Below are 25,697 nucleotides of genomic sequence, written 5' to 3' on the forward strand. Positions count from 1 at the left end.
GGAAGTAACAAGTACTTGTAATGAACTATTTTTAAAGGATGAGTTCATAGTGTAAGTGACAGGACAAAATCCACAGTCCTGCTTCTGTGAAAAATGCATTAGAACGTTTATCTGAAGTTAATATAAGGCTCCTGTTTCAGGACAGACTTAGAAAAATGTGAAACTATCCTTTAAAGTTAATCATACCTGACTCTGATCATTATGTTTAACCAAATAAACACTCATGACAAACTACTGGTGCAAATGTACAACTGACCAGAATAAAGACAAATTACGCAATAATAAGAGACAACAAAGTGAATGTACTCACAGAGGAAGAAGCAGCAGATCAAAGTGTGACAGACTTTCATCTTGAGGTTTTGATGGTTTACCGCTGCTTCTCTTTTCCTCTCTTCTTTCTTCACTGGAGAATGAGGAACTTCTTCACTTCTCTAAATGATGGAGTCCCTCCTCCAAACACATCACACAGCTCTACTCTCCTCCCCTCTCCATCTGTCTTTATTTCTACTGCACTGAAACACACAAACTCTCTGAGGATTAAATTTACCCTGAGTTTTGTCTTTTAGGCTACATTCAGGCTGCCCTACCTTGCTGTTGAGGGTTATTGGAGCTGTATGTAAAATAAATTGAATAACTGCAAACACTACTCAGGGTTTAAAAACACAGATACCAACTTTGTTTCTTGTGTTTAAAACATTTGTTTTGCTGCTGCAGACTGCTGCAGTAGAGTTTAGAGAAATGACATTTGATTCAAGAAATATCTTGAAATGAGTTGATGTGTATTGGAAAAATATTCTAATCATTTCACTGCACTCCATTTTTCACCTGGATGGAGTTTGCTTTTGTTACACTATGAATGAGTCAAAACAGGTTGTGTAGAATAAATCAGTTACAGTGAAGAGTCAAGAGATGAGTAAAGTGTGTTTGAGCTGGTACCAGTCCAGGTGACTGGTACAATCCTACCACATCCTGCTGTTTCACTGGTCCTGTTACTGTAGATTCTGGTTCCTGGTGGATCAAACTGGGAGGCTGGTCATCAGTGGAGTCACTGGGTCGTCTCACTAAAAATAAAAAGACAAGACCTGCATTTACAAACATCATACAAGAGCATAACATCTTCTAATGATGTGACAGTAGTCACTTACAGTGATGAACCTGAACCTGCAGCTCCACTCAGAGCCACAGATTCAGGTCCATCAAAAAGCTTCATAGTGAGTTTCAGCACCGTGTTTATCTGTCACAGCTTCACTGTTCTGCTGTGTTATAACACTGTGGGGCAGGAGGCAGCTGTTTACAGAGGAAAAGCTCTAAAACTCTGTCAGATATTTCCCTCAGGTGGTGGTGGAGACCAAACACAGAGCTAAAACAGAGGGAATCCTGGACTAACATTCACTGGATCAACAGAAACACGACTTCAAATATATGGTAATAGGAGAAATAATGCAATGAACACACAACAAAGACATTCAACTACAAATGTTACCTTCATAGAGGATTTATCTGTTCTCAGATAAACACTGTAATTCAGACAAATTAAGTGTTCATATCAGTAAGAGTAAAGCAGAATTAGTTGACTATCAAACTGACAAACTTATCAAAGTCACGATATTTACTTCAGTAAAACACTAAACTGGTCTTTGAAAAAGAAAACCACTTGGTTTGTAACAATTAAAACAGACCTGGAGACCTGCTGAGAAGAAGAACGTAGAAAGTCCCATAGAAAAGCTCAGAGAAGCGGCTCTTTAACAGACGTGGGTCGGTTAACCAGACGTATATTTACCAAACCAGACAGTTCATCTTCATCCGTGAAGTCTTTTCGCTTGTAAAACCAAAAAATACAGATTGAAAACACTTCCAGTAAATGAGAAACCTCACCTTTGTGTAGCTCGTCCAGGTGAGTTTTCTAGTGCTTCATCTTCCTCGCCTTGTTGTGGCGCAGTAAACCGTGATGTGCTCAGTACCGCCCCATGCGGTCGGAGGGCGGGAAACACATACTGCTACCTGATGGTTGTAGTGTTCAGCTGAGGATCCACCACTGAGCCCAGTCCATTATTAATGAGCAAACTTCAACAAGCGACACAAAGGTGACATTTACAAAGACACACACAAACAACTACACAAAATACTGGTTTTCACATTTCAAATAATAGACAGCTCTTCTTACAGTGTGTAACATCAAGAAAAAACAAGTAGAAAATCCCCTCAGGACTCGATGTCCACCTCCACCCCCTATTATTTTGCTACTTTGAAGCAGCATTAAACTTGAACTGGATTTTTAACATGTCTTAAACTGTTGCTTGGATGAACAGGAAATGAGACATTTTAACACTCCTCAGGTGTGAAAGACAAACTCACTGTTCAACAGCAGGAAGTGAGTGAAGACTCTGTCCAGACAGAATTAAACTCAACATCAGAGCTTTTTCTTTTTCTTTTTTAATGAGAAACTGTGTTTGTTAAAGTTAAACATTCTGAGATGTCTGCTGATTATACATTCAGAGACAGCAACAAGAAATAAGAGGAAGGCTGAACTCAATGAAGTGAAATCAAACAAAGTAAAAACTCAAATAAAATCAGGACAGACTCTGATAAAAGTCTGCTGTAATAAGGGATTTAAAAGACGCTCTGATTTCCTCAGGCAGGTTGTTCCAGAGTCTCAGATCATATTTGTGAAATATTTATATACTATCAAATAAAACAGACTTGACATGTTCCAGCAGAGAACCAGCAGGTGGCAGAGTTTGTCTTGTAATGTGCTGGGAGCCAATGACAAGGATTTCTGTCTGACTGGTTTTTAACGTCCACTTTTTGACTCAGTCAGTCCTGCAGGAAGCTCAGCATGTCAGGGTCACTGGGCCAGACAGGAAGGAGACATGTGAGAGTCAAGTCAAGTCAAGTCAAGTCAAATTTTATTTATATAGCGCCAATTCACAACAGAAGTTATCTCGAGACGCTGTACATATAGAGCAGGTCTAGACCGTACTCTTTATCTTATAAGATTTACAGAGAAAAACCAAACAGATCCACCATGAGCAAGCACTAGGCGACTGTGGCAAGGAAAAACTTCCTTTTAAGAGGCAGAAACCTCGAGCAGAACCTCGAACCTCAAGTCAAGTCAGTTTTATTTGTAAAGCAATGAATCCCAGCAAAAGTTATCTCAAAGCATTTTTACTTCAGAGCAGGTCAAGATCATTCAGCAAGTGAAGCTGGACCCAGAACTGATCCCTGAGGGACACTATACACTCTTCATACTGTCGTCTCTAGAGGACTCTATATCTCTTCATTGGTCTTGATGGTAGGTCATAGTAAACACACACAGATCTGAATTCTGTGGAGACTGGACGACAGTTTTCATAGAGGGTAATCTGAAAAACACAGAGACTGAAAGAGCAACTAAAATACCACAGTGAACATTGTCACTGGTTGAGTCAACTGTAACTTCTGTTGATTTCTACAGAATTTTAGATGAGAATGAGCCATTTTCTGGAACATTCTTCAAACTGTGACTGTTTCAGCTTTACAGTGGCCATCATAGCCAAGAGTGAGAGTAAACAGAGTTAATCAAAGTCACCTCCATGTTTGTGGCGTCTGAGTTTCCTCTGGTCCTCAAACCTGTGGAACAGACAAAGGATTTTTCTGTTATAATGACTCATTATTAAAAGTGCGGATGAGGTTTGTCTCTCTTGTTGAGATGAAGCAACAGGAAAACAGCCACTGAAAAAACACCAACTACACTCACACACCCAAAAAACAAACCAGATCTTCCTGTTGCAGGAAACATCAAAGACTTTGGTCTGATGGAATAAAAGTGGTGAAAGGATTTAAAATCCTGTTCAAATATGAACCATGACGCTTCTTGACTCTTGAATTTGTTTCTATCAAATTTCAGAGGAAGACCTTTTGACTGGATAAAAGTGTAGAATGAGTCAAGAGTAAATGGAAATATTTCTATGTCTTACAGCAGCTGTTCACACAGTCCTCAAGTGATGTCAAAATATTATTTTTAGTGAGAAATGTGAAGTGTTTGTCAGTGTATGACTCTGGAACCAAAGATCCACCCAGACCACACCTGTACCGTCCTGAGTCGGACTGGGTCAGATTTCTGATGGTCACAGACATGATTCCTCTTCCAGAAGATTCACCTTTATATTCAATGCTGTACCTGCCTCTGTTAGCTCTGACATCATCTGTGTGAACGAGAATGTCTTCTCCTTTACATTCGTTCTTACAGAAGAACTTCCTGTTTCCAGACAGAGTCAAGTGGCAACCAATTCTACCACTTCCTCCTTCAGGTCCTGTATAGATGTTGATCCCAGAGTTTCCACCACACAGTGAATACTGATGATCAGAACTTTGTGTATTGTAGACTTACTGTAAAACAGACAAATAGACAGTTTGTGATGGGAATATGATAGGGCCCTCTGTCAGGAAGTTAATTATCTTCTTCTCATCACTGTCTCTTTGGTTTAACTCTAGCTGCACCCACAACATGTTGATGAGGATGATAACGATGAAATGTGGAACTGTAGCAGTGTAACGTGGACATCTTTGTACATCAGTGACTTAATGATGAAGTTGCTGTAAAGCCCCTTTGACACTGTAACTGTAGCTGTTTCAGACTAAATCGCTGTGTCAAAGTTAAAAGCACTCAATTCAACAGCAACTAATATCACTCCATCAGAAATTGGAAACTTCTTGCTCCACCACCAAAGTATATCTGATGAACTCTGAGACCCAGCCTCCTTCTGCCACATTTTACAGGATGTTACTGCAAAGTGAATGATGTGGAACATCAGTATCACACACTCACACAGGTTCACTTCAGAGGATCAGCTTTAATATGACAACCACCCACATGCTGACTAATCAGCTCACTGATATGATCCTGACATGGACAAAACCTGCTGCAGTCATGATAAAGTGACAAGTAAAAAAGAGTAAAAATATTTTTATAGAATTTATAAATCAGTAGAATCAGCAAGATAAAGCAAGGCCTCTATCAAACCAAGGGATTGTGGTTTACGTCATTAACATCCCAACTGTGCTTCTGTTTGGAAGTTCTTATCCTGTGAGGGAAAACAAAAACAGAAAAGAAGTAGGCACGCCAAAACTGACAACAAAAGATGATGTCAGGTGTTTGAGGCCTAGGATAGGATAGGATAAATCTGAAGAAAAAATAATGATAAATATTTAATAAAACATTCATAAAAGCTAGTCAAAGACCCAACAAGTGTGACAAATAACACTGATACAACACTGATAATTGAAAACAAAACTAGAACAAATAACTGAGGAAGATTGTTTTTTCTTAGCTTTCATTACAAAGTGCAACTGACTTATCAAGTAACTGGTTAAATCTGGACTGTGCTCATTTCTTTGTGTAATACTCAAAGTTTAAAAGAGGGAACATCAAAAAACTGCTAAACTTTCATTTCAGAATAATCAAATGAGAAGATGTTGAACATCTTCACTAACACAATCAGTTCTATATGATCAGAAGAGAGATTATTAAAAATACCAGATTTAGATTTTAAACGGCACAATACAAAATCCAGATTCAGATCCAAACATTACTATTTCTTTTCTATGTTTGGATAAGCAGAGTAGGTTTGGTCTCAGTCCCTGCTGGCTGGTTTGTGGTTTCAGCAGATGGAGTCATCAGGTTTGGAATCCCAAACAAGGATATGGCGTTAGAATCCCTCTCAGCCTGGCGGGGTATTCTTAAAATATATGAGACGGCCCTCTGTAATGACAGAGCTGCCTGTTACTCATCATTGATAGCAAAAAATCAAAACAACCCCACCACTGTATTGATCCATGTATTCCTATAGCTCTCAGGCAACTTTATGAGCTACCAGCACTGATTTATCTCTGAACATAAGATCCTTACAAACAGCTGTAACACCTGTTTTTGACTGTTTTTCTCCAATTGATCTTCTCCCAAACTAACATCAACACTTTCTTCATCTATACTATCAAACCTGCCTCCTTCCAAACTAGATTGTTAAAGGAAGTTTTACCCTTATCACTTGTTTACTAGACACTGAAGTCTCTTGAAGTAGCTGTAATTAAACAGAAGAAAAAAACAGTCCATGCATTTGTTACTTCTGGGCCGGACTATTGCAATTCCCAAATTCCCAATTTCCTCATACAAATATCTAAAGACTCTCCAAGTGATCTAAAATTTCTAATCCTCCTCACCTACAAAGCCCTTAATGGTCAGACACCATCCTCTCTGGAAGAGCTCATAGTCCCCTATTATCCTATAACACTGCGCTCCCAGAATGCAACCCAGCCAGTTGAGGAAAATGGCTGCCCATCAGGTCTCTTTCTGCCTCTTAAAAGGAAGATTTTCCTTGCCACTGGGAGTTGTTTGGTCTATGTAAATAATATCATAGTGTACGTTCTAAACCTTCTAAGCTCTGCCCTGAATTGGTGACTTGACTTGGAGATCCAAATCGACTGGAAGACTTAAAGTGGATACTGTCCAGAGCACATTTTATGTTTCACTGGGTTTCTACACATACATGTTCTCACCTTGGTCTCCTTTTTGTCCATATTAGGGAAATACTCGAAGACAATGTCAGTTACACCCCATACAGAAACAACATGTAAGATGAAACAAAGTAATGAAGTCACCTGCATGTTTCTGTTGCCTGTGTTTCCCTCGGTGTCCAAAACAGATCCCCACCTCATCTTACACAGGTAGAAAACCCGAGAAACAGCCATCAGCACAAAAGCTGAGGGCATACCTACAGCCAGAGGCATGAAATAACCTGGGCGAGAGTTGTGGGCCAGGAGGGATGAGAGTGAGAGAGATTAGAGAGACAATGTCGTCACAGATAATTTTACAGTTTTTGCCAAAATGATCCATCCACCAGACAGATGTGGCACATCACAATGCTGATTACGCAAAATGGTTATTGTACTGGTGTGCCACGCCACTACAAGATGTCAGATTTTGTCAAATGCACAGTCACATACTGACCACAGGAATGTCAACCAGAAACTGTTCAGAAACATGAGCAACCAATGAAGTTGTGGGTCTATATAAGGCAGGAATCTTGGCACAGACCATCTGCAGCTGCATCAGAAAGGCAAACATCCATGTGTGTAGTCCACACCACCGCATGGATCTGACAGCTGCCCGGCTTCACAACCATCTTATCTGAGCTAAGACGCATGTCCAATGGCCCTTGGTTCACTGGACAACAGTGTGGATGATTATAACAAGCCATTGCTTGTGGACAAAAAAAATGCAGCATCAAATATTATAATAAAGTAAATGATTCTGAATATTTGAAGTAAGTTTGTAGACTTTATCATGATAAATATTATATGATTATTCTGACAGATAGTCTGATGTCCTGAATATTAAAGGTAAATGTAGAGAATCTTGCGTTATGTTATATTTTTGTTCAGTGTATTTCAGGTTAAGTTGGCAGAGGGATGGTGACTGACAAACAGAACTGTCCTGTACCTGTGGATGTAGTGTTATTTCCAGGGGAAGTTGATGGAGGCGGCTGTGTTGTTCCTGATGTGGAACCTGCTGAGATTGATGTTGAAGAAGGTCCTGTTTGGTTTGGAAGTGGTTGGGCTTCTGAAAACAGAATGAAACAATCAGATACTGAATAAATCCTGATACATATTATAATAAAGTGATTTGATTTAAATAGTAAAGGCTGTCCAACATAAATCCACAAAAATGTAAAATCTTAATTTCCATTTTCAGCTTTCACACCCCCTGCACACGTCACCACCACCGGTCCCCCTACAACATCTGATGCTCTCAACTCTCACATCACAGTTGTTGCAAGTGTACCTCTCTCTCTTCGCCTACACCAACCTGTTTCAGCCATTCAGACATTTTACTGTCATTTACTGTTTTCCGATTCTCCAGAAATCCCTAGATACTGTATATGTGGATATACTAAATACATCAGTTTTAATGAAAGAAAGTCAAGTTTTACTTAAAAGGAAAAAACTCACCGTCTACAACAATGACTGAGAACGTGCGTGATGAATCAGGAGACAAAGCTCTACCATAACCACACCTGTACTGTCCTGAGTCCGACTTGACCACCTGTGTGATTGTGACATACAGTCCAAATGTAGATCCTTCTTTATATTCGATGCTGTATCTGCCACTCTGAGCTCTGTTCTTATCTGTTTCAATGAGAATGTCCTCTTCTTTTTTACATTCTCCCTTACAGAAGAAGATTCTGCTTCTGTTCACAGCATCGATGCATGAATATGTAACATTTTCTCCTTCTGTGTCTGTTTGGATAAAACCAGACTTTCTGTCCAGCAGCTCTGTAGAAAAGATGAACAGTCAACAGTTATAATGTAGTAATTTGAATATAGTCATAATAATACATGATTTCATAAATATCATTCATAAATGAATTCTATTTGATTTTATTTATTCTTACAATTTAACATACTAAATATATCTGTTTAATGACTTTCAGTAGAAACTCACCATCTGAAACTCTGACCCCAAAGTCAGAGTTTGACTCTGGAACTGAAGATCTGCCCAGACCACACCTGTACCGTCCTGAGTCGGACTGGGTCAGATTTCTGATGGTCACAGACACAATTCCTCTTCCAGAAGATTCACCTTTATATTCAATGCTGTACCTGCCTCTGTTAGCTCTGACATCATCTGTTTGAATCAGAACATCTTCTCCTTTACATTCGTTCTTACAGAAGAACTTCCTGTTTCCAGACAGAGTCAAGTGGCAACCAATTCTACCACTTCCTCCTTCAGGTCCTGTATAGATCTTGATCCCAGAGTTTCCACCACACAGTGCTGTTGGACAGATGAACAGTGAATACTGATGGTCAGAACTTTGTGTATTGTAGACTTACTGTAAAACAGACTGCAGGTTAATGAGAGCTAATCCATCACTTCACAGAGAAGCAGAGATGATACAGAGGCAGACATCACTTCAACTCTTCACTGGCTACACAGCAGGAGTTGTTGTTTTATTAAAGTCCCTACTTTCTTACATCAACATCTGAACTATCAACAACATATAATGATGGATATTATGTTTTACCAGCATCAAGTCACAGAATAAGACAATAAACCAACACAAAGGCCTCTGTGATCAAACATTGTCAATAAGCAGTGTGAGCTGCAGCATCAGAGACAGACAGGTAATCAGTCCTCACCTGAGAAGAAGCAGAAGAACAGAACATGGTGGAGATTCATTCTGAATTTGATCCTGATGGAGAGTGAACTGCCTCTATCTCTTCACTCCTTCCACTCTTTGTCTCTGTGGTCAATCAGAAAGCTGAAGCTGCTCAGTTTTACCTGACTTCTATTTGTACTTTTTATCTTACTTTTTTCCCATGTTTTTATTCTTTCTTTCTTCCTGTGTCTGATATCCCATTTGCTATCATCACTGACTGTTGTACTCCAGTGCTGTCTGACTCATACATCCGGTTTTAGATTAGGGAAAGACTTGGGGAATAATACCATAATTATTATTCTTATTATTTCCTTGAAAGTCAACATACACACTTGAAATGAAGGTGCTAACTAGAGCCATATGGTTCTTTGACTTGTCCCTATAGGAGATACAATGGGTCAGCATTTCCAGAGTCCCTTATTTGGGGTTTTCAGCTCTCCTCTTGAGGAGCTGTCAGTGGTCAACTAGGTGGAGCTTCCATCTCTGCTGCCAGGGCAGAAGTTCCTGCCTCTCCCTCGTCCATGGCCTCTCCTGGCTGAACCACCTGAAGTGTCCCTGAACATCCTGAACACTATCAGCATGTGCACAGTATTTTTTTTAGCATTGTTCAATCTGATACATTTGACCTCTGGTTCTTTACACACACACAGGAACACAGGAAAAAAGGATGTGGGGGGTCTGAGACATGCCCTGAGACACAGAAAGATCAGCAGGAGGGATTTTTATCTCTGCCTTACTCAGTTCAGTCTCAATATCTTTACTGGAAAACAGACACCAAATACTCATTCCATTTAAGCCAGTTTATCATGTTTGTTCACTTTAGAATCTCTGAGTTGTCACGCATTTCCATAAATCACGTCATTGATTCCTTTCTCATGCCTGTGGGATCAAACTGAGATACACACCTTCAATAAGGGATTCGTTGGAAAACTGAGCTCATCGAATCCAAATGTTTTACTAACTTGGAGCTGGATCCAAAAAAGAAAGAGTCAAGCAAGAGTTGTTTACTAAAGCTAATCACTCTGAGCAGGGCTCTCTTTCTAACCAATATAAAACAGCCATGATACTCAAGTTTGAACACCTGGTCAAACCCCAGGGAGGGGTCCTTACACAGATTCTCTATCCAGAGGATGTGGGGTGAGTGTGTGTGTGTGTGTGTGTGTGTGTGTGTGTGTGTGTGTGTGTGTGTGTGTGTGTGTGTGTGTGTGTGAACAGTAGTGTGGTGTGGTTGCTCTGGAGCTTACCTCTCGGGGGCTGAGGGCATCCCTCTTGAAGAAAACCCCTTCCTTGGTCGATAATTAATTCTCAAAAAAAAATTACTCCTCAAAACCAGGCATTTGTCTTTTTATGTAATGTTTATTCTACCATTACTACAAGATTAAATGTCACTACAGTGTAGAAAATTCAAGATGAAAAACAATAAAGTGACATTAGAAGCAGTCTGGGTTGGTCCTACATGCTGTTAGTAAAAGGCTGGACTCGTACACTAAATTTAGAATTTGGTGTGACTTGGAAATTTCAAGTCACTTGAATAAAACAGATCTTACTAGAATTCATAAGCTACATTTTTAGAATCAGGATCTTCCAAATTTTAAAGTAATATTAAAGATGTAGCTTTAATTTACCCTTTACCCTGAATCAGAGCTGTAAAGCCTGTGAAAAAGAGTCCTGAGTGACAGGGAACGTTACCTTATACACTGTCCCCAGTTTAGCTTCACTTCTCTCTACAGAGACAAGTGCTTGTGCTTCAGCAGTACTGGACCAAACCAGTTAGGTGGGACATTCCCTCAGTCAACATCTATAAACATCAAACCACCAATAACTCATTTTGTCTGGAAGTAAAACAGTATACCTGAGGTGGAGAGAGAAGGGTGTGTCTTTAGCTCCGTATCAGTAAAGATCAACCATCTGCAGAGATGTACGATATGATGACAAGGCAAACAAGATCATATGTTTATCATTGACTTACATTAGTCAATGCTTAAAGGAGCAGTGTGTGGGATTTAGTGCCATCTAGTGGTGAGAACGCTAACTGCAGCCAACTGAATACTGGTCCCCTGAGCTCTCCCTCTCCAAGTGTGTCAGACAGTCCCATAGCCCCATTTAGAGCCACTGTTTGGTTCAGTTTGTCCGCTCTGGGCTACTGTAGAAACGGCACAACATGACAGCCTCTGTGAAAGAGGACCCGCTCCCTATGTAGATATAAATGGCTCATTCTAAGCGAACACAAACAGATAATTAGTTTTAGGGTATTACACACTAATAAAACATGTCTTCGTATATTACATTCCAGTTCTACCAACAGATCCACATAAACGTTACACACTGATCCTCAAAACTTAAAGAAAATTATAAAATGATGAAAATGAGTAAATGATGATAAAAAGAATATAACTGACAACATCTTTGTCACACACACACACACACACACACAGACACACACTCCTTGTTTCATCATTCAACAAGTGTGACAAATGAAATTACTTAATACTGAAAAAAAAAACAGAACAAATAATTGAGGAAACTTGGCTATTCTTAGCTTCCATTACAAAGTGCAACTGCCTTATCAAGCAACATTTTAAATCTGGACTGTTCTCATTTCTTTGTGTATTACTCCAAGTTTAAAAGAAGAAACATCAAGAAACTGCTATTTCAGAATAACCATGTGAGAAGAGGCTGAACACCTTAACAAACATCTGTATCATCAGAAGAGAGAATATGAAAAACACCAGGTTTATACTATAAACAGCACAATACAAAATCCAGATTCAAATCCAAACATTACCATTTGTTTTCTGTCTTTGGATATGCAGATTAAACTTGGTCCTGATCCCTGCTGGCAGGATTGAAGTTCTGGTAGACAGAGTCTTCACACTTTGAGTCTGGACCCCACTTCTCATAGTTGTTGTCAGGTACCTGAAAATAAAACAGGAATGATATCAAACCTGAAATACAGCAGCAGCCAGAGTAACAGACCATATATTTGTTATCATTAGACAGTTGTTTGCTAATGTGTTAGTGTTTTTATTTAAATGACACTTTTAGAGCAAGAAGAGCACATTCCAGAGGAAATCACATGAACTACAGAAATACAGAAAAACATCAACAGGTCAAAGAACTAAGAAGCTTATCATCACCCTCTTAAAATAATTGCCTAAGTCATTTTTTTTTTAAAATGATTTTTTTTCCCTAAATCATCTCCTCATGATGCTGGCCACCTCTAGTAAAATTGCCTACATCCTCAGTTAAACAGATCGTGCCATTCTACCCCTTTAGTATAATTGCCTATGTCAAGAGTGTGACTTTTTTAGTTTTAATTAAAGTTATTTAATTCTCTCTTGTTCCATGTTTGACTGACCTTCTGGTTTGTATGTCAATAGGCATCTGTTGTTATAACTGTTTTGATTAAAATTGTTAGTAAATATCATATATTCAACAAGTGGTTCAGTTTTTTGTGTTTCCTGAAAAATGACTCAGGCAATCATTTTAAGAGGGTGACGTTATGCGAGCTAGAAGACATGTTTCAGATAATCAGGAAGTGATTTCATAGAAAATGTTTTGATGCAGACTTTAACAATTGATCAATTAATTAATTGTACATGCACCCAGAATTGTAATTCAATTAGTGATTAATCTGAGCTTCAAGAAAGGAGGACTCAGGAAAGACTGAGCTGTTTACACCCAGCAATGCCAGTGCTGTGTACTCTGAATTAGTGGCAGCAGCACCACCTGTTGGCCACCTAGTTGTATAATCTCATCATGCAGATAAATAAAGCAGGTTGTACCTTCAAATAGAGGGAATGGTTAACAGTATGTCATGAGAAATAGAGAAAGTTTTGCTAACTCACAACATAAACATTGTTTATTGTGCCGTTATCAATTAGTTATCATATTATAATTTACAGGTAAAGACTTTGAGGTTTCTGATGTTGCTCCAGAACCATTTCCCTTCACTGATTTGTCTGTTCACTGTTTGTAAAGACATGAATCAGTTGTGAAACTCAGATAACAGGCAGTAAAATCAGTCTGTGTATCATTCCCGTCCTGCTGTTGTCTTTACACTGAGAACAATGGATTTGACCTGATGGTGGCGCTGGATGAAAAGTCAGAGGATCAGCAAGGTCACTTGTTAGAGTTCAATTATTTCTGGACACAAGTACAAACACACACACAAAGGCAGCTGGGTTCAGTGAAGATTCTTTAAGATAAACACAAATAATATCCAAAACCTACAGGTCAGCAGGAGCACTGGGAAAAACTGAGGAACAGGAACATGAATGAAACAGGAAAAAAAGACAGTGACTCCAACAGACTGCAGGAACACAACAAACAAACTGACACTGAGGAGAAGAATCACAGAGACTCAATGCACAAAGAGAGAGGAGGCAATGAGACACAGGTGAAACACATCAGGGCGGGGCAGCCAATCACAGAGGCAGGAACAACAACAAAGACAGGAAGTAAGAGTGGCATCACTCAGATTCATCATTTGGGAACCATGAGTGTCTGCACTAAATTTCATGACAGTGTGATTTCATGATTTCATGTGTACACCATCCAAAACACACACATTTAAGGTTCATTTTATGCTTCACTGGGTCTCTACGTACACATACGCGTTCACACCTTGGTCTCACTTCTATTTTTGCACATATTAGACCTTTGCAAACATGAGGTTTTTAAAATCTGCAAATTACTGAATTGCAAAGAAAAAAGTCAGTTACACGTCATGCAACAATGATTGAACTGCACACAAACAAAACAAGTTAAAGAAAGTCACCTCCATGTTTACGTAGTCTGCATCTTCTTCACTGTTTTCTTCAAAGTTCCTCTTCCTCTTACACTGGTAGAAAACCAGCAGAGAAACAGCCAGCAGCACAAACACCAAGGGCACAACCAGAGGCAGGAAATAACCTGGGCGAGGGACAGAGCTGAGGGCTGGGAGGGATGAGACTGAGAGATCAGAGAGGTTATTAGACAGTGTTGTAATGATAATTTTACAGTTTTCAGAGGATATATTTATACTGGACAAATATATAAACACAACACTTTTGTTTCTGCTCCCATTCTCGATATAATATATCTCTTACCAAACTGACGCTAAACATTACAGCATGTTGCTTGATGGTGACTGACAAACAGAACTGTCCTGTACCTGTGGATGTCTTGGTGTTTTCAGGGGAAGCTGACGAAGTGACCTGTGTTGTTCTTGATGTGGAGGTTGAGGAAGGTCGGTGAGTCCAGGTTGGTTTTGAAGTGGCCTGAGCTGCTGATACTTAAATGACACTAAAACTTCCTTAAAAATGAATTTGCATTTAACCAAAAGGTCATGAAGAAATATTTTCAATATTTACAATATTTTCTTGTTGATGAAAAATTAAAAACTCACCATTGACAACAATGACTGAGAACGTGCGTGATGAATCAGGAGACAAAGCTCTGCCATAACCACACCTGTACTGTCCTGAGTCCGACTTGACCACCTGTGTGATTGTGACATACAGTCCAAATGTAGATCCTTCTTTATATTCGATGCTGTATCTGCCACTCTGAGCTCTGTTCTTATCTGTTTCAATGAGAATGTCCTCTTCTTTTTTACATTCTCCCTTACAGAAGAAGATTCTGTCTCTGTTCACAGCATCGATGCATGGATATGTGACATTTTCTCCTTCAGTGTCTGTTCTGAGAAAACCAGAGTTTTTATCCAGCAGCTCTGTAGAAAAGATGAACAGTCAACAGTTACAATCTGTTCGTCCTGTAAGATGCTGCACACACATCTACAGAGTCACACTGGAAGCTGCTCAGTTCAACCACAGTCTGACTGCTAATGAAGCTATTTGATCATTAACATAACAATACATCATAAATAACTCATGTTCATCCACAATTTAAATTGATCCTATTTGATTTAATTTATTCTTACAAAAACATAGCTAACATACTAAATATATCTGTTTAATGACTTTCAGTAGAAACTCACCATCTGAAACTCTGACCCCAAAGTCAGTGTATGACTCTGGAACCAAAGATCCACCCAGACCACACCTGTACCGTCCTGAGTCAGACTGGGTCAGATTTCTGATGGTCACAGACACAATTCCTCTTCCAGAAGATTCACCTTTATATTCAATGCTGTACCTGCCTCTGTTAGCTCTGACATCATCTGTTTTAATAAGAACGTCTTCTCCTTTACATTCATTCTTACAGAAGAACTTCCTGTTTCCAGACAGAGTCAAGTAGCAATTAATTGTTCCACTTCCTCCTTCAGGTCCTGTATAGATGTTGATCCCAGAGTTTCCACCACACAGTGCTGTTGGACAGATGAACAGTGAATACTGATGGTCAGAACTTTGTGTATTGTAGACTTACTGTAAAACAGACTGCAGGTTAATGAGAGCTAATCCATCACTTCACAGAGAAGCAGAGATGATACAGAGGCAGACATCACTTCAACTCTTCACTGGCTACACAGCAGGAGTTGTTGTTTTATTAAAGTCCCTACTTTCTTACATCAACATCTGAACTATCAACAACATATAATGATGAATATTATGTTTTTTCTGAAGCATAGAGAACAGAACACATCACAGAACAATAAACCAACACAAAGGCCTCTGTGATCAAATATTGTCAATAAGCAGTGTGAGCTGCAGCATCAGAGACAGACAGGTAATCAGTCCTCACCTGAGAAGAAGCAGAAGAACAGAACATGGTGGAGATTCATTCTGAATTTGATCCTGATGGAGAAAATGTTTCAGCTGTAGATGAACTGACTCTGTCACTTCAAACTCACTGTCTGTCTGTGTGGTCAGTCAAGAAGCCGAGGCTGCGTTAATCTAACATTTCCTTCCTTTATCTCTCTCTCTTCCTCTATCTCTGTCTGTGTTCTCACAGCTTTTAGCTGCACCCACAGTATGATAATGATACAGAGGGGGTTTCATCGTAAAGCTGGTCAATCAAGAAGTTGAGGCTGCATTCATTTAACATTTCCTTCCCCTCTCTCTCTGTCCTTTTTTTTCTGTATATGTGCAGTAGAACATGTAAACTAATGTGACAGAGGATTTAAATTAATCAGAAATCAAAAAATATTAAATGAACAGAGAAAGTTCAGAGAACGTCAGCAGCTTTATCCAGTTAAAAACAACAAAAACAGATGAGTATGAGAAGCCAAGAAAGCGGGTTTGTTCCTCTTTGCTCTGTTTCTGACGCTGACATTTCATATACGACTGCTGTGGCTGCAAACTTCTCTGTTTTTACAGTACAGAAGAAAAGTATTAAAAGCAGTGTATCCTCCAGCAGAGTTACTGCAAACTGAATGTGGTCGACTCGTTCTGTTCCACACTAAAACATTATTCATCTACTTCTCAACGTCTCTTATTCATTTTAAATGTATGTTGCACTTTTGCACGTTTGCATTTTTAAAATAACAGGGCTGTGAACAGTTTCATCTAAGATTAATGCTGGATTATACACACTCAGTGGCCACTTTAAGCTCTGATCATTCTCCAGTGTGGATGCTGATACTGTGAACAGCTGCAGACTTGCAAACAGAGAGTGGATGCACCTTTAGACAGGCTAAATATTTAAGACTGTCCATGGTCTAAGTCAGCAGTCACATTTAAGTACATTTGGGGAAGTGACCAAATTAACTCCTTTGAACATAAGGTCAGATTTCCTTGAGTGTCCCTCCACTGAAGCATGACATTCGTGTGGCTTTAATCTATTCGTCCTAGACTTGTTCTTGTTCAACCAGTCTTCTCCTGTTATAAATGAGGCTGTGCCTCGCGTTTCCAGCTGGTTGTTTTTTGTCAGGCAGTGTTGAGATAGGTTGTCTTATAGAGGTCTCAGACGATGACAGCTGTTTCTAAACCACCTCTCAGTAGGGGAAGAAAGGCTTCCTGGAAACCTGCACTGAACTGAGCACAGAGTCCATTCTTCAGAGATGTGCTGCACCCTCTCAGTTTGCACCTTTATGGAGAAGGATTCATACTGCAGCAAGATGATGAGCTCAAACACCTCAAAGCTTTTCAAGAGCTGCTCACTGTATATCTGCAATAAGATAAATGACGATAGGTGAAACTGAACAACTCCTTCAAGTTATAGCTGTGTGGAGTGTTACATTAATGTGCAGAAATAAAGACAGATGGAGAAGGGAGGAGAGTAGAGCTGTGTGTTGTCTTTGGAGCAGGAAGTAAAGAAGTTCCTGATTTGACAGAGAGGTTCATTAAACCCTCAGAGCCTCAACATGAAAATCTTTCACACTTTGATTGGCTGCTTCCTCCTCTGTGAGTACATTCACTCTGTATTTCTGTCAGTTGCTCTCATTATCTCATTAATCTTCATCTTCTCTCTGTATTTATAGGTGGTCAGTGGTAAACGTCTCATCAGACGTGGGCCAGTTTTTCAGAAGTGGACTTCATGTGCTGTATATTTCTCTCTACTCTTTCTCTACTTCTGTTTTCTGTGGTTAAACATGATCAGAACAGGATGATGTTGCAGATCAGTGTATGTGTACGCAACATGCATATGTCACCTGACACTGTATGAGCTTTAAATCTTGCATGCACCCATACACAGTCTTTAATCCTTAAAATCTAAGAACATGCCACCAGCGCTTCTTTCAACATGTTGGACAGTAAGAATATATTTAAACTCAATGTTAATGTTGCCTCTGGAACATTTCACCTGGTCTGTCACATTGTTCATGACAGTAACAGGAGACAAAAAAAAGCTACAGAGTTTCATATAAAGTTGTTTATTAAAGCTGATCACTCTGGATGAACAACAAGGATCATGGATTTAGACAGCTAGCAGGCTAACTACTACAAACTGCAGGTAATCACAGATCACAGTCAACAGGATTCTTGACTGAAGTTAAATTGTTGAAAAATTCTTTCAAAGCTCGATCGACTCTGTCCAGGGGGAAACCACTTCAAAGACTTCATCATTTCAGCCTGACACAGCACAAAGTTCACAGTCAGTCTGAAGAATACATACGTTCTTTAAATTTCCATTACACTTGCAGTACCATTTCTCACCACACTGATTGAATGACACCTATGAGCCATTACAATCAACAGGGGCGCTGTTTCACTAATTCAAAGAAACTATAACATATTTGATAACATAAAATATTTATCAAAGTTGGCACTGGCACAAAAACTGACAAATGAAATGACTTAAACTTTTCATTACAAAGTGCAGCTGCCTTAAGCAGCTTGTTACAGCTGAACTATATTCATTTCTTTGTGTTTCAAAACAGAAACATCTAGAAACTGCTATAATGTTATTTCAGAATAATCAGGTGAGAAGATGTCGAACACCTTCACAAACATAATCAGTTCTGTGAGAGATTATGAAAGCTACCAGGTTTATACTATAAACTGCACAATACAAAATCCAGATTCAGATCCTCTGGCAGACAGAGTGCTCACACTCGGAGACTGGACCGGGGTTCTCATAGGTGACAGGTAACTGAAAATAAAACAGGAATGAATTCAAACCTGAAACACAGCAGTAGCCAGAGTAACAGACAGGGTATTTGTTATTCTTAGGCAGTTGTTTGTTAATGAGCAACAATTTAAATAACTTATAATAATAATTACATTTAAATAAAACTTTAAAAATGAGAAGTATAAAGCTCATACCAAAGAAAAAGAAACCAAAATAAAGATTTACCGTTTCAAAAAACAAATATAAACAACACACAGATAACAAAACTTGAAAAATACTAAAAGAGAACTGAAGTAGTCAAGAGGTGTTTAGATGCAGCTTTTAACAAAGGAAGACTCTACAGTCATACTAGTGGCTCTACAGAAATGAATCAGGGCTTCACATCACCGTGAGAAAAGAGACTGTGCTGCATGGAAGCAGCAGAGCACCATCGTTCCTCTCTCTCTAGTTTCTGTGGTTGCTATAAAAAAGCCGCAGTATTACAAACCTTGAAAGCAGCATTCATGTGTGCCAGCCCTTTAGCTGCTACTGTCTGCACAGTCAGAGCATGGTGAGTCAGAAAAAGTACAGCTTAGGTTTCCTTTAAGTTTCCTTTAACTCTAAGGCTACTGGTTCAATCACCTCTGAACCCAAATGCAGACACACACACACACACACACACACACACACACACACAGGCAGATGGGTGTGCAGGAACAAAACAAACAAACTGACACAGAGGGAAGGAAGCACAGAGACTTAATGCACAAGGAGAGGACAATGAGACACAGGTGGGACACATCAGGGTGGAGCACAGGCAGGAACAAAAACAAAGACAGGAAGCAAAACCATAACAGACACAACAAGGAAGATGAACTAAAAATAAGACAGGAAATAATAAGAGTCTAGACAAAGAATTACTTAGAGTGGCAGATCCTAAAATGATGTCATGAATCTGCACTAAATATCATGACAGTCTGATTTCATGACACGGCCAGGTTCCAACAGAGAGCCCCTGATTTTATCCTGCACTCAAGATCAGCTAAAACATCTTTTGGACCAGCAGTTACACACCACACAGTGATGACTGAAACCCACGTAAACACAGACAAAACAAGTTAAAGAAAGTCACCTCTATGTTTATGTTGTTTGTCTTTCCCTCAGGTTTCAAAACATACTTCCTCCTCGTCTTACACAGGTAGAAAACCAGCAGTGAAACAGCCGTCAGCACAAAACCCACAGGCACACACACAACCAGAGGCAGGAAATAACCTGGGCGAGGGACAGAGCTGAGGGCTGGGAGGGACGAGAGTGAGAGAGATTGTTGCATAAAACAGCTTTAGATTGTTCCGGATCGTCTTGTAAACCAACGTGTTCTTCTTCCTGCTGAAGTCCACTGACTCCGTGTGACCGTCCAGGAGGAGTGGGACACGATTCCACACGTCTCTATTGACAATCACGTGAACTCCATGTGAAGGAGTTGTGTTGCATTTTGCTAATGGATATACCAGATTCTTCACTGAATGCTGTATGTACTGTTACATTTCTGCTTTGCAGTGTGGTTTCTAATAGTTACTTCTAATACTCTAATATAAAAACTTGCATGTTGTGTTACATTTTTGTTCAGTGTATTTCAGGTTAAGTTGGCAGAGGGATGGTGACTGACAAACAGAACTGTCCTGTACCTGTGGATGTCTTGTTGTTTTCAGGGGAAGCTGGTGGAGGCAGCTGTGTCGTTCCTGATGTGGAAGCTGCTGGGACTGATGTTGAAGATGGTCCTGTTTGGTTTGGAAGTGGTTTGGCTTGTGAAAACAGAATGAAACAATCAGATACTGAGTATATTTCCAGAATTAATTTAAAAAACTCTAAATATTATAAAGACAACAGATGTTCAGTAAGACACACACACAAGAATACTTTGTGAAATTGTAATTTCATTTTTCTTACTTTAGAAAAATGACAAATTATCTGAAGTCCTGATATTAAAGGTCAACTTAACATCCCATTTTAGCTCGAACACGCCCCCTGCTGTTCTCAAATCCTTCAGAAGTCCCTTAACACCTTTCATGTGACCCTGCAGGAGGAGTGGGACGCAATTCTGCAGGTCACTATTGACAACCTGGTGAACTCTGTGAAAGAGGTGTGTTGCACTTTAGAACGCAATGATTTGCCAAAACAGTTTAGCAAAGGACCACAGAGCACACAGAGGCTAGAGGCCTGGAGCAGGTGAGTAGTGTGGCAGGGTAATGGTGGTGAAGCAGGTGAACATCAGCAGAGGCAGGCAGCAGCAACAAACCAGGTGGATACTAAGGCACAAGAAAACATGAATTAGAAACTTAAACACCAGGGAACTAGAGCAGCCACAGTGTGTTACCACAGAGCATGCAGAACAATCTGGAACTGAGTGATTGGGGAGCCACAGTTCTTATTCTGAGTCCAGTGATAAATAGCAAGCAGGTGAGCCAGGACCAGAGCTGCTCCACACCTCTGCAACAGGTGAACTGTCCTGTACCTGTGGATGTCTTGGTGTTTTCAGGGGAAGCTGGTGTAGACGGCAGTGTTTTTCCTGATGTGGAAGCTGCTGGGACTGATGCTGAAGAAGGTCCTGTTTGGTTTGGAAGTGGTTGGAGTTGTGAAAACAGAATGAAACAATCAGACACTGAAAACGTTTCAACAGTTAATTAAGAATACTTGATGAAATTAATGTTTTTCAGCTTTAGAAAAACAACAGATGTCAGTCTGATGTCCTGAATATTAAAGGTAAATGTAGAGAATCTTGCGTTATGTTATATTTTTGTTCAGTGTATTTCAGTTTAAGTTGGCAGAGGGATGGTGACTGACAAACAGAACTGTCCTGTACCTGTGGATGTCTTGTTGTTTTCAGGGGAAGCTGGTGTAGACAGCAGTGTTGTTCCTGATGTGGAAGCTGCTGGGACTGATGCTGAAGAAGGTCCTGTTTGGTTTGGAAGTGGTTGGGCTTCTGAAAACAGAATGAAACAATCAGACACTGAATCAGTACTGATACAGATAAATCTCACTGACGTTTTCAATCACAGACACACACACAAAATTCAGCATCAAATATTATAATAAAGTGATTTGATTTAAATAGTAAAGGCTGTCCAACATAAATCCACAAAAATGTAAAATCTTAATTTCCATTTTCAGCTTTCACACCCCCTGCACACGTCACCACCACCGGTCCCCCTACAACATCTGATGCTCTCAACTCTCACATCACAGTTGTTGCAAGTGTACCTCTCTCTCTTCGCCTACACCAACCTGTTTCAGCCATTCAGACATTTTACTGTCATTTACTGTTTTCCGATTCTCCAGAAATCCCTAGATACTGTATATGTGGATATACTAAATACATCAGTTTTAATGAAAGAAAGTCAAGTTTTACTTAAAAGGAAAAAACTCACCGTCTACAACAATGACTGAGAACGTGCGTGATGAATCAGGAGACAAAGCTCTACCATAACCACACCTGTACTGTCCTGAGTCTGACTTGACCACCTGTGTGATTGTGACATACAGCCCAAATGCAGATCCTTTTTCATATTTGATGCTGTATCTGCCACTCTGAGCTCTGTTCCCATCTGTTTCAATGAGAATGTCCTCTTCTTTTTTACATTCTCCCTTACAGAAGAAGATTCTGTCTCTGTTCACATTGGTGTTGCATGAATATGTCATGTTTTCTCCAGTATATGTTGTCACAGAACCAGAGTTTTTATCCTGCTGTTCTGTAGAAAAGATGAACAGTCAACAGTTACAATTTGTTCGTCATGTAAGATGCTGCACACATATTTACAGAGTCACACTGGAAGCTGTGTTCTTCAGTTCACAGTGCTGTGATTACTGATGGTCAGAATTTTGTGTATTGTAAACTTACTGTAAAACAGAGTGCAGGTTAATGAGAGCCAATCCATCACTTCATAGAGAAGCAGAGATGAAACAGAGGCAGACATCAGTTCAACTGAGTTGTTGTTACTGTTCTCAAAGCTGCAGTAGTAATAGTCACAGTGTCTTTGGGAAACATCTGTACCTTCTTACATCAACCACATAAATAAACAACAGCAAATACTGGATCAATGATAATGATTGCGTAGCACCTGAAAGTCACAGACAAATATACAAAACAAATGTTCAATAAGCTGCAGCATCAGAGAGACAGACAGGTAATCAGTCCTCACCTGCCAAGAAGCAGAAGACCAGAAAATGGTGGAAATTCATTCTGAATTTGATCCTGTTGGAGAAAAATTATTCAGTTGCAGGTGAAACACTCTGTCACTTCACTCCTTTCACAATGATTAGCCTGACCTCTTTGTATTTCATCTCTCACTTTAATTTTGACTTGGCAACAAATGCCTAAAACCCCCCAACTGTTTGTCTTCCTCTTCTCTGTTCCACCCAAACATCCTGTTTTAATGAAAGAATTAAGGGATGTTAACATAAATTTCCTTGGGACTCCCAGTACACTCTTATAATAAAGGTGCTCAATAGAACCGTTTTGGGTTTTTCAGTTTGTCCCCACAGGAAAGCTATTTTTGGTTCCTGGTAAAACCTTTTATAAAAGTTCCAACTGGAATCCTTTCAGAGGGTTCTACCCAGAACTCAAGAGAAAGGGTTAGACATAGAACCATCTGTGAAGGTTCCACACAAGGTTTGACCCAGGACCCTATCTGGGGGGTTTGATCCAGAACCTTTTAACCTTCTAAGAGTTTCATCTAGAACACACCCCGGGGGCTCTAAAAATAACCTTTTATATGGGTTTCACCTACAAGAATCACATTGTATGGCACAGATCAGGCAAAAAAAAAATCATCTGTGTCAAACAACAACCAAAGCAACAAAATCATGCAATATTCCAGTAATAATCATGCCAAGAGGTTCAGGAGTGGCATACCTTACCAGTCAAAGGTTCCTCAACAGAATCCGATTTTTTCAGTACTAAGCCATTTTCGGTTCAAACAATAGTCAAACCCAGAACATGTAACAACACACCTCCTGCCAAATTTACTGAGATTCTCAAACAATGTTAAATGGGTGGTGTCTGTTTGAAACACCAAAGTCCTCACATTCAGCTGGAAACAACTCAGTTACTTCGCACTTTATAGGCATTCCCAAGACCAGTGCAAGTACATGTTTTTTGTTTTTTGGGGGGAATCTGAAAAGCGCCTGGGAGTGTTGATTTCCACGATAATTCAGTAGCTCTGATATCAGCCAAGAGTTCGTAGATAAGAGAGTGGAATGTGACCTTAAAAACTGGGAGCTGTTAGACTTGTAGCAGAGAGAGAAAGGTAAAATGGGTCAGCATTTCCAGTGTCACTTATTTGAAGATGTCCAGTCCTTGACAAATTGAGGCAGGATTTGAGATTTACACAGTAGAATCTTGGTGGTTAATTCTTATCTCCACATGGTCTGTTCACAAATGCATTGCCTGGATCGCTGCCCCGTCCCTCTGGCACTGTGGCAGTACAATCTCTGGCCCAACATTCACCCATTTGACCACACCTCTGACAGACATAGATTCCTTCTCAACTGTCAGGAGAGAAGCTCCTGCCTTTCTCTCATCCATGGCCTCTGCCAGCTGAACCAACTGAGGCTTTCTCAGCTTTTACCTACAGTTTTCTTAATTTCTAGATTCCCTTCATCCTGAACAACACAATTCAGTATATGTGCAATATTTTTTAACATTATTCAATCTGGCACTTTTGACCTCTGGTCTTTCCCAGGCCAGACAGTTCACTGTGTGTTCACACACACAAAAAAAGGGAAGGGTGAGAGTATGACGCACACTGGGGCACAGAGCAAGACAAACAGGAGGGAGATTTCTATCTCTATTTGCTTAGCCACAAACCTTCAGATATTAAAAGCGTCTCTTGTGCTGGAACTTCCTCTGCTTGTTCATGAATTTTCTGTGTTTCTTGGTCATCAACCTGTAGCTCTTAAAAAAATCATATCATTTGTATAAATCATATCTTTTTTGGTTCATTTCTGATGCTTGTAGGATCAAACAGAGGCAAAAGACATACACCAAGCAGAAAGCCTGAATAAAAGGTTTGGTAAGGGATTCATTGGATTTCTAACTTGGAACCCGAACCCTAAATGGAACTTGTCCTTACATCAAATTCATTCCAGCAATAGGAGACAAAAAAAGCTACATACAAGGTTTCATACAAAAGTTGTTTATTGAAGCTAATTACTCTTGAAATACAGCAAGGATTAAATGATTAGGCCCTCAAAATCCAAATAACCATGAATCTCACAGGGTGAACAGGATTCTCCACAGAAGCAAAATTGTTGAAAAATTTCTTCAAGGGTGCAACTACTTCAGTAGATAACACATACAACTAAATCCAAATCCCATACATTATATTTATGGGCAATAACCATCAGTAACTCACTCAACCAGTCATTTCATTTCATTTCAACATAATATTCATAAATTCTGGCACTGGTGTGACAAAAAAATTATGTCATAATTGAAAACAAAATAATAACTGAGGGAACTTGGCTTTTCTTAGCTTCCATTACAAGTACAACAGACTTATCAAGCAACTGCTTCAAGCTGAACTCTACTCATTCCTTTGTATTACTCAAAGTTTAAAAAGAAAACAACCATGAAACTGCTATACTTTTATTTCAGAAGAAGAGAGATACTGAACACCTTCACAACATGACCAATTTTGTATCATCTGAAGAGAAAAAAAAACAAGTTAATAGAAAATATCTCAAAAAAAAAGAAGAGCAAAATAAACATATAAGCTACACAATGTGCAGTCCGAATTCACACCCAAACATTACCATTTGTTTTCGTCTTCAGATATGCAGATTAAATTTGGTCCTGACCCCTGCTGGCAGGATTGAAGTTCTGGTAGACAGAGTCTTCACATTTGGAGGCTGAATCCCAGTTCTTACAGGTAATAGGACCTGAAAATAAAACAGGAGTGATATCAAACCTGAAATACAGCAGCAGCCAGAGTAAGATAAGCTAATATGATAAATGTACTTTACTGATCCTGTGAGGTAAATTCTTGTAACAGACCAGATATTTGTTATTCTTAG

The 25,697-nt window shown here is 39.5% G+C and overlaps 3 protein-coding genes across 4 annotated transcripts; all 3 read right to left on the reverse strand.

The window, feature by feature from the left end:
* Positions 1–4,825: 4,825 nt before the first annotated feature.
* Positions 4,826–9,332, reverse strand: LOC108902142 (polymeric immunoglobulin receptor). Its single transcript, XM_018703880.2, has 6 exons — positions 9,175–9,332; positions 8,480–8,809; positions 7,987–8,310; positions 7,478–7,597; positions 6,637–6,773; positions 4,826–5,740 (listed from the first exon to the last, which is right to left on the reverse strand). The coding sequence occupies exons 1-6, from the start codon at positions 9,212–9,214 to the stop codon at positions 5,582–5,584; spliced, it is 1,110 nt and encodes a 369-aa protein (XP_018559396.1). The 5' UTR covers positions 9,215–9,332; the 3' UTR covers positions 4,826–5,581.
* A 1,198-nt stretch (positions 9,333–10,530) lies between these two features.
* LOC108902143 (polymeric immunoglobulin receptor) lies at positions 10,531–17,153 on the reverse strand. The gene is made up of 6 exons (XM_018703882.2): positions 15,879–17,153; positions 15,175–15,504; positions 14,584–14,907; positions 14,350–14,469; positions 13,975–14,147; positions 10,531–12,110 (listed from the first exon to the last, which is right to left on the reverse strand). Exons 1-6 carry the CDS (start codon positions 15,916–15,918, stop codon positions 12,009–12,011), a joined length of 1,089 nt encoding a protein of 362 aa, XP_018559398.1. The 5' UTR covers positions 15,919–17,153; the 3' UTR covers positions 10,531–12,008.
* A 780-nt stretch (positions 17,154–17,933) lies between these two features.
* On the reverse strand, positions 17,934–23,007 carry LOC108902144 (uncharacterized). 2 transcript variants are annotated; one of them, XM_018703884.2, is made up of 8 exons: positions 22,823–23,004; positions 22,522–22,560; positions 22,052–22,372; positions 21,487–21,606; positions 21,139–21,231; positions 20,312–20,428; positions 19,759–19,922; positions 17,934–18,668 (listed from the first exon to the last, which is right to left on the reverse strand). In XM_018703884.2, the coding sequence occupies exons 1-8, from the start codon at positions 22,860–22,862 to the stop codon at positions 18,600–18,602; spliced, it is 963 nt and encodes a 320-aa protein (XP_018559400.1). In that variant the 5' UTR covers positions 22,863–23,004; the 3' UTR covers positions 17,934–18,599. The 2 variants fall into 2 exon arrangements, with proteins under 2 accessions (XP_018559400.1, XP_018559401.1); XM_018703885.2 differs by lacking the exon at positions 19,759–19,922 and having other exon boundaries at positions 22,823–23,007.
* Between the last annotated feature and the right edge of the window lie 2,690 nt (positions 23,008–25,697).

This window comes from Lates calcarifer, unplaced genomic scaffold (assembly GCF_001640805.2).
Source record: "Lates calcarifer isolate ASB-BC8 unplaced genomic scaffold, TLL_Latcal_v3 _unitig_4707_quiver_1262, whole genome shotgun sequence".
Classification (NCBI taxonomy): domain Eukaryota; kingdom Metazoa; phylum Chordata; class Actinopteri; family Centropomidae; genus Lates; species Lates calcarifer.

Excerpts from the sequence above, each read along its gene's own strand:
- LOC108902142 (XM_018703880.2), bottom strand. The coding sequence starts at position 9,214 with ATGAATCTCCACCATGTTCTGTTCTTCTGCTTCTTCTCAG. Across the intron at positions 8,810-9,174 it reads GTTCTTCTGCTTCTTCTCAG|CACTGTGTGGTGGAAACTCT; the intron begins GTGAGGACTGAT and ends TCTGTCCAACAG. Across the intron at positions 5,741-6,636 it reads CAGGCAACAGAAACATGCAG|AGGGCCGTCTCATATATTTT; the intron begins GTGACTTCATTA and ends CTGTCATTACAG.
- LOC108902143 (XM_018703882.2), bottom strand. The coding sequence starts at position 15,918 with ATGAATCTCCACCATGTTCTGTTCTTCTGCTTCTTCTCAG. Across the intron at positions 14,148-14,349 it reads AAACACCAAGACATCCACAG|TCTCATCCCTCCCAGCCCTC; the intron begins GTACAGGACAGT and ends CTGATCTCTCAG. Across the intron at positions 12,111-13,974 it reads CAGACTACGTAAACATGGAG|GTACCTGACAACAACTATGA; the intron begins GTGACTTTCTTT and ends TTTTATTTTCAG.
- LOC108902144 (XM_018703884.2), bottom strand. The coding sequence starts at position 22,862 with ATGAATTTCCACCATTTTCTGGTCTTCTGCTTCTTGGCAG. Across the intron at positions 21,607-22,051 it reads CTCAGTCATTGTTGTAGACG|AAGCCCAACCACTTCCAAAC; the intron begins GTGAGTTTTTTC and ends TTCTGTTTTCAG. Across the intron at positions 18,669-19,758 it reads CAAACAACATAAACATAGAG|TTACCTGTCACCTATGAGAA; the intron begins GTGACTTTCTTT and ends TTTTATTTTCAG.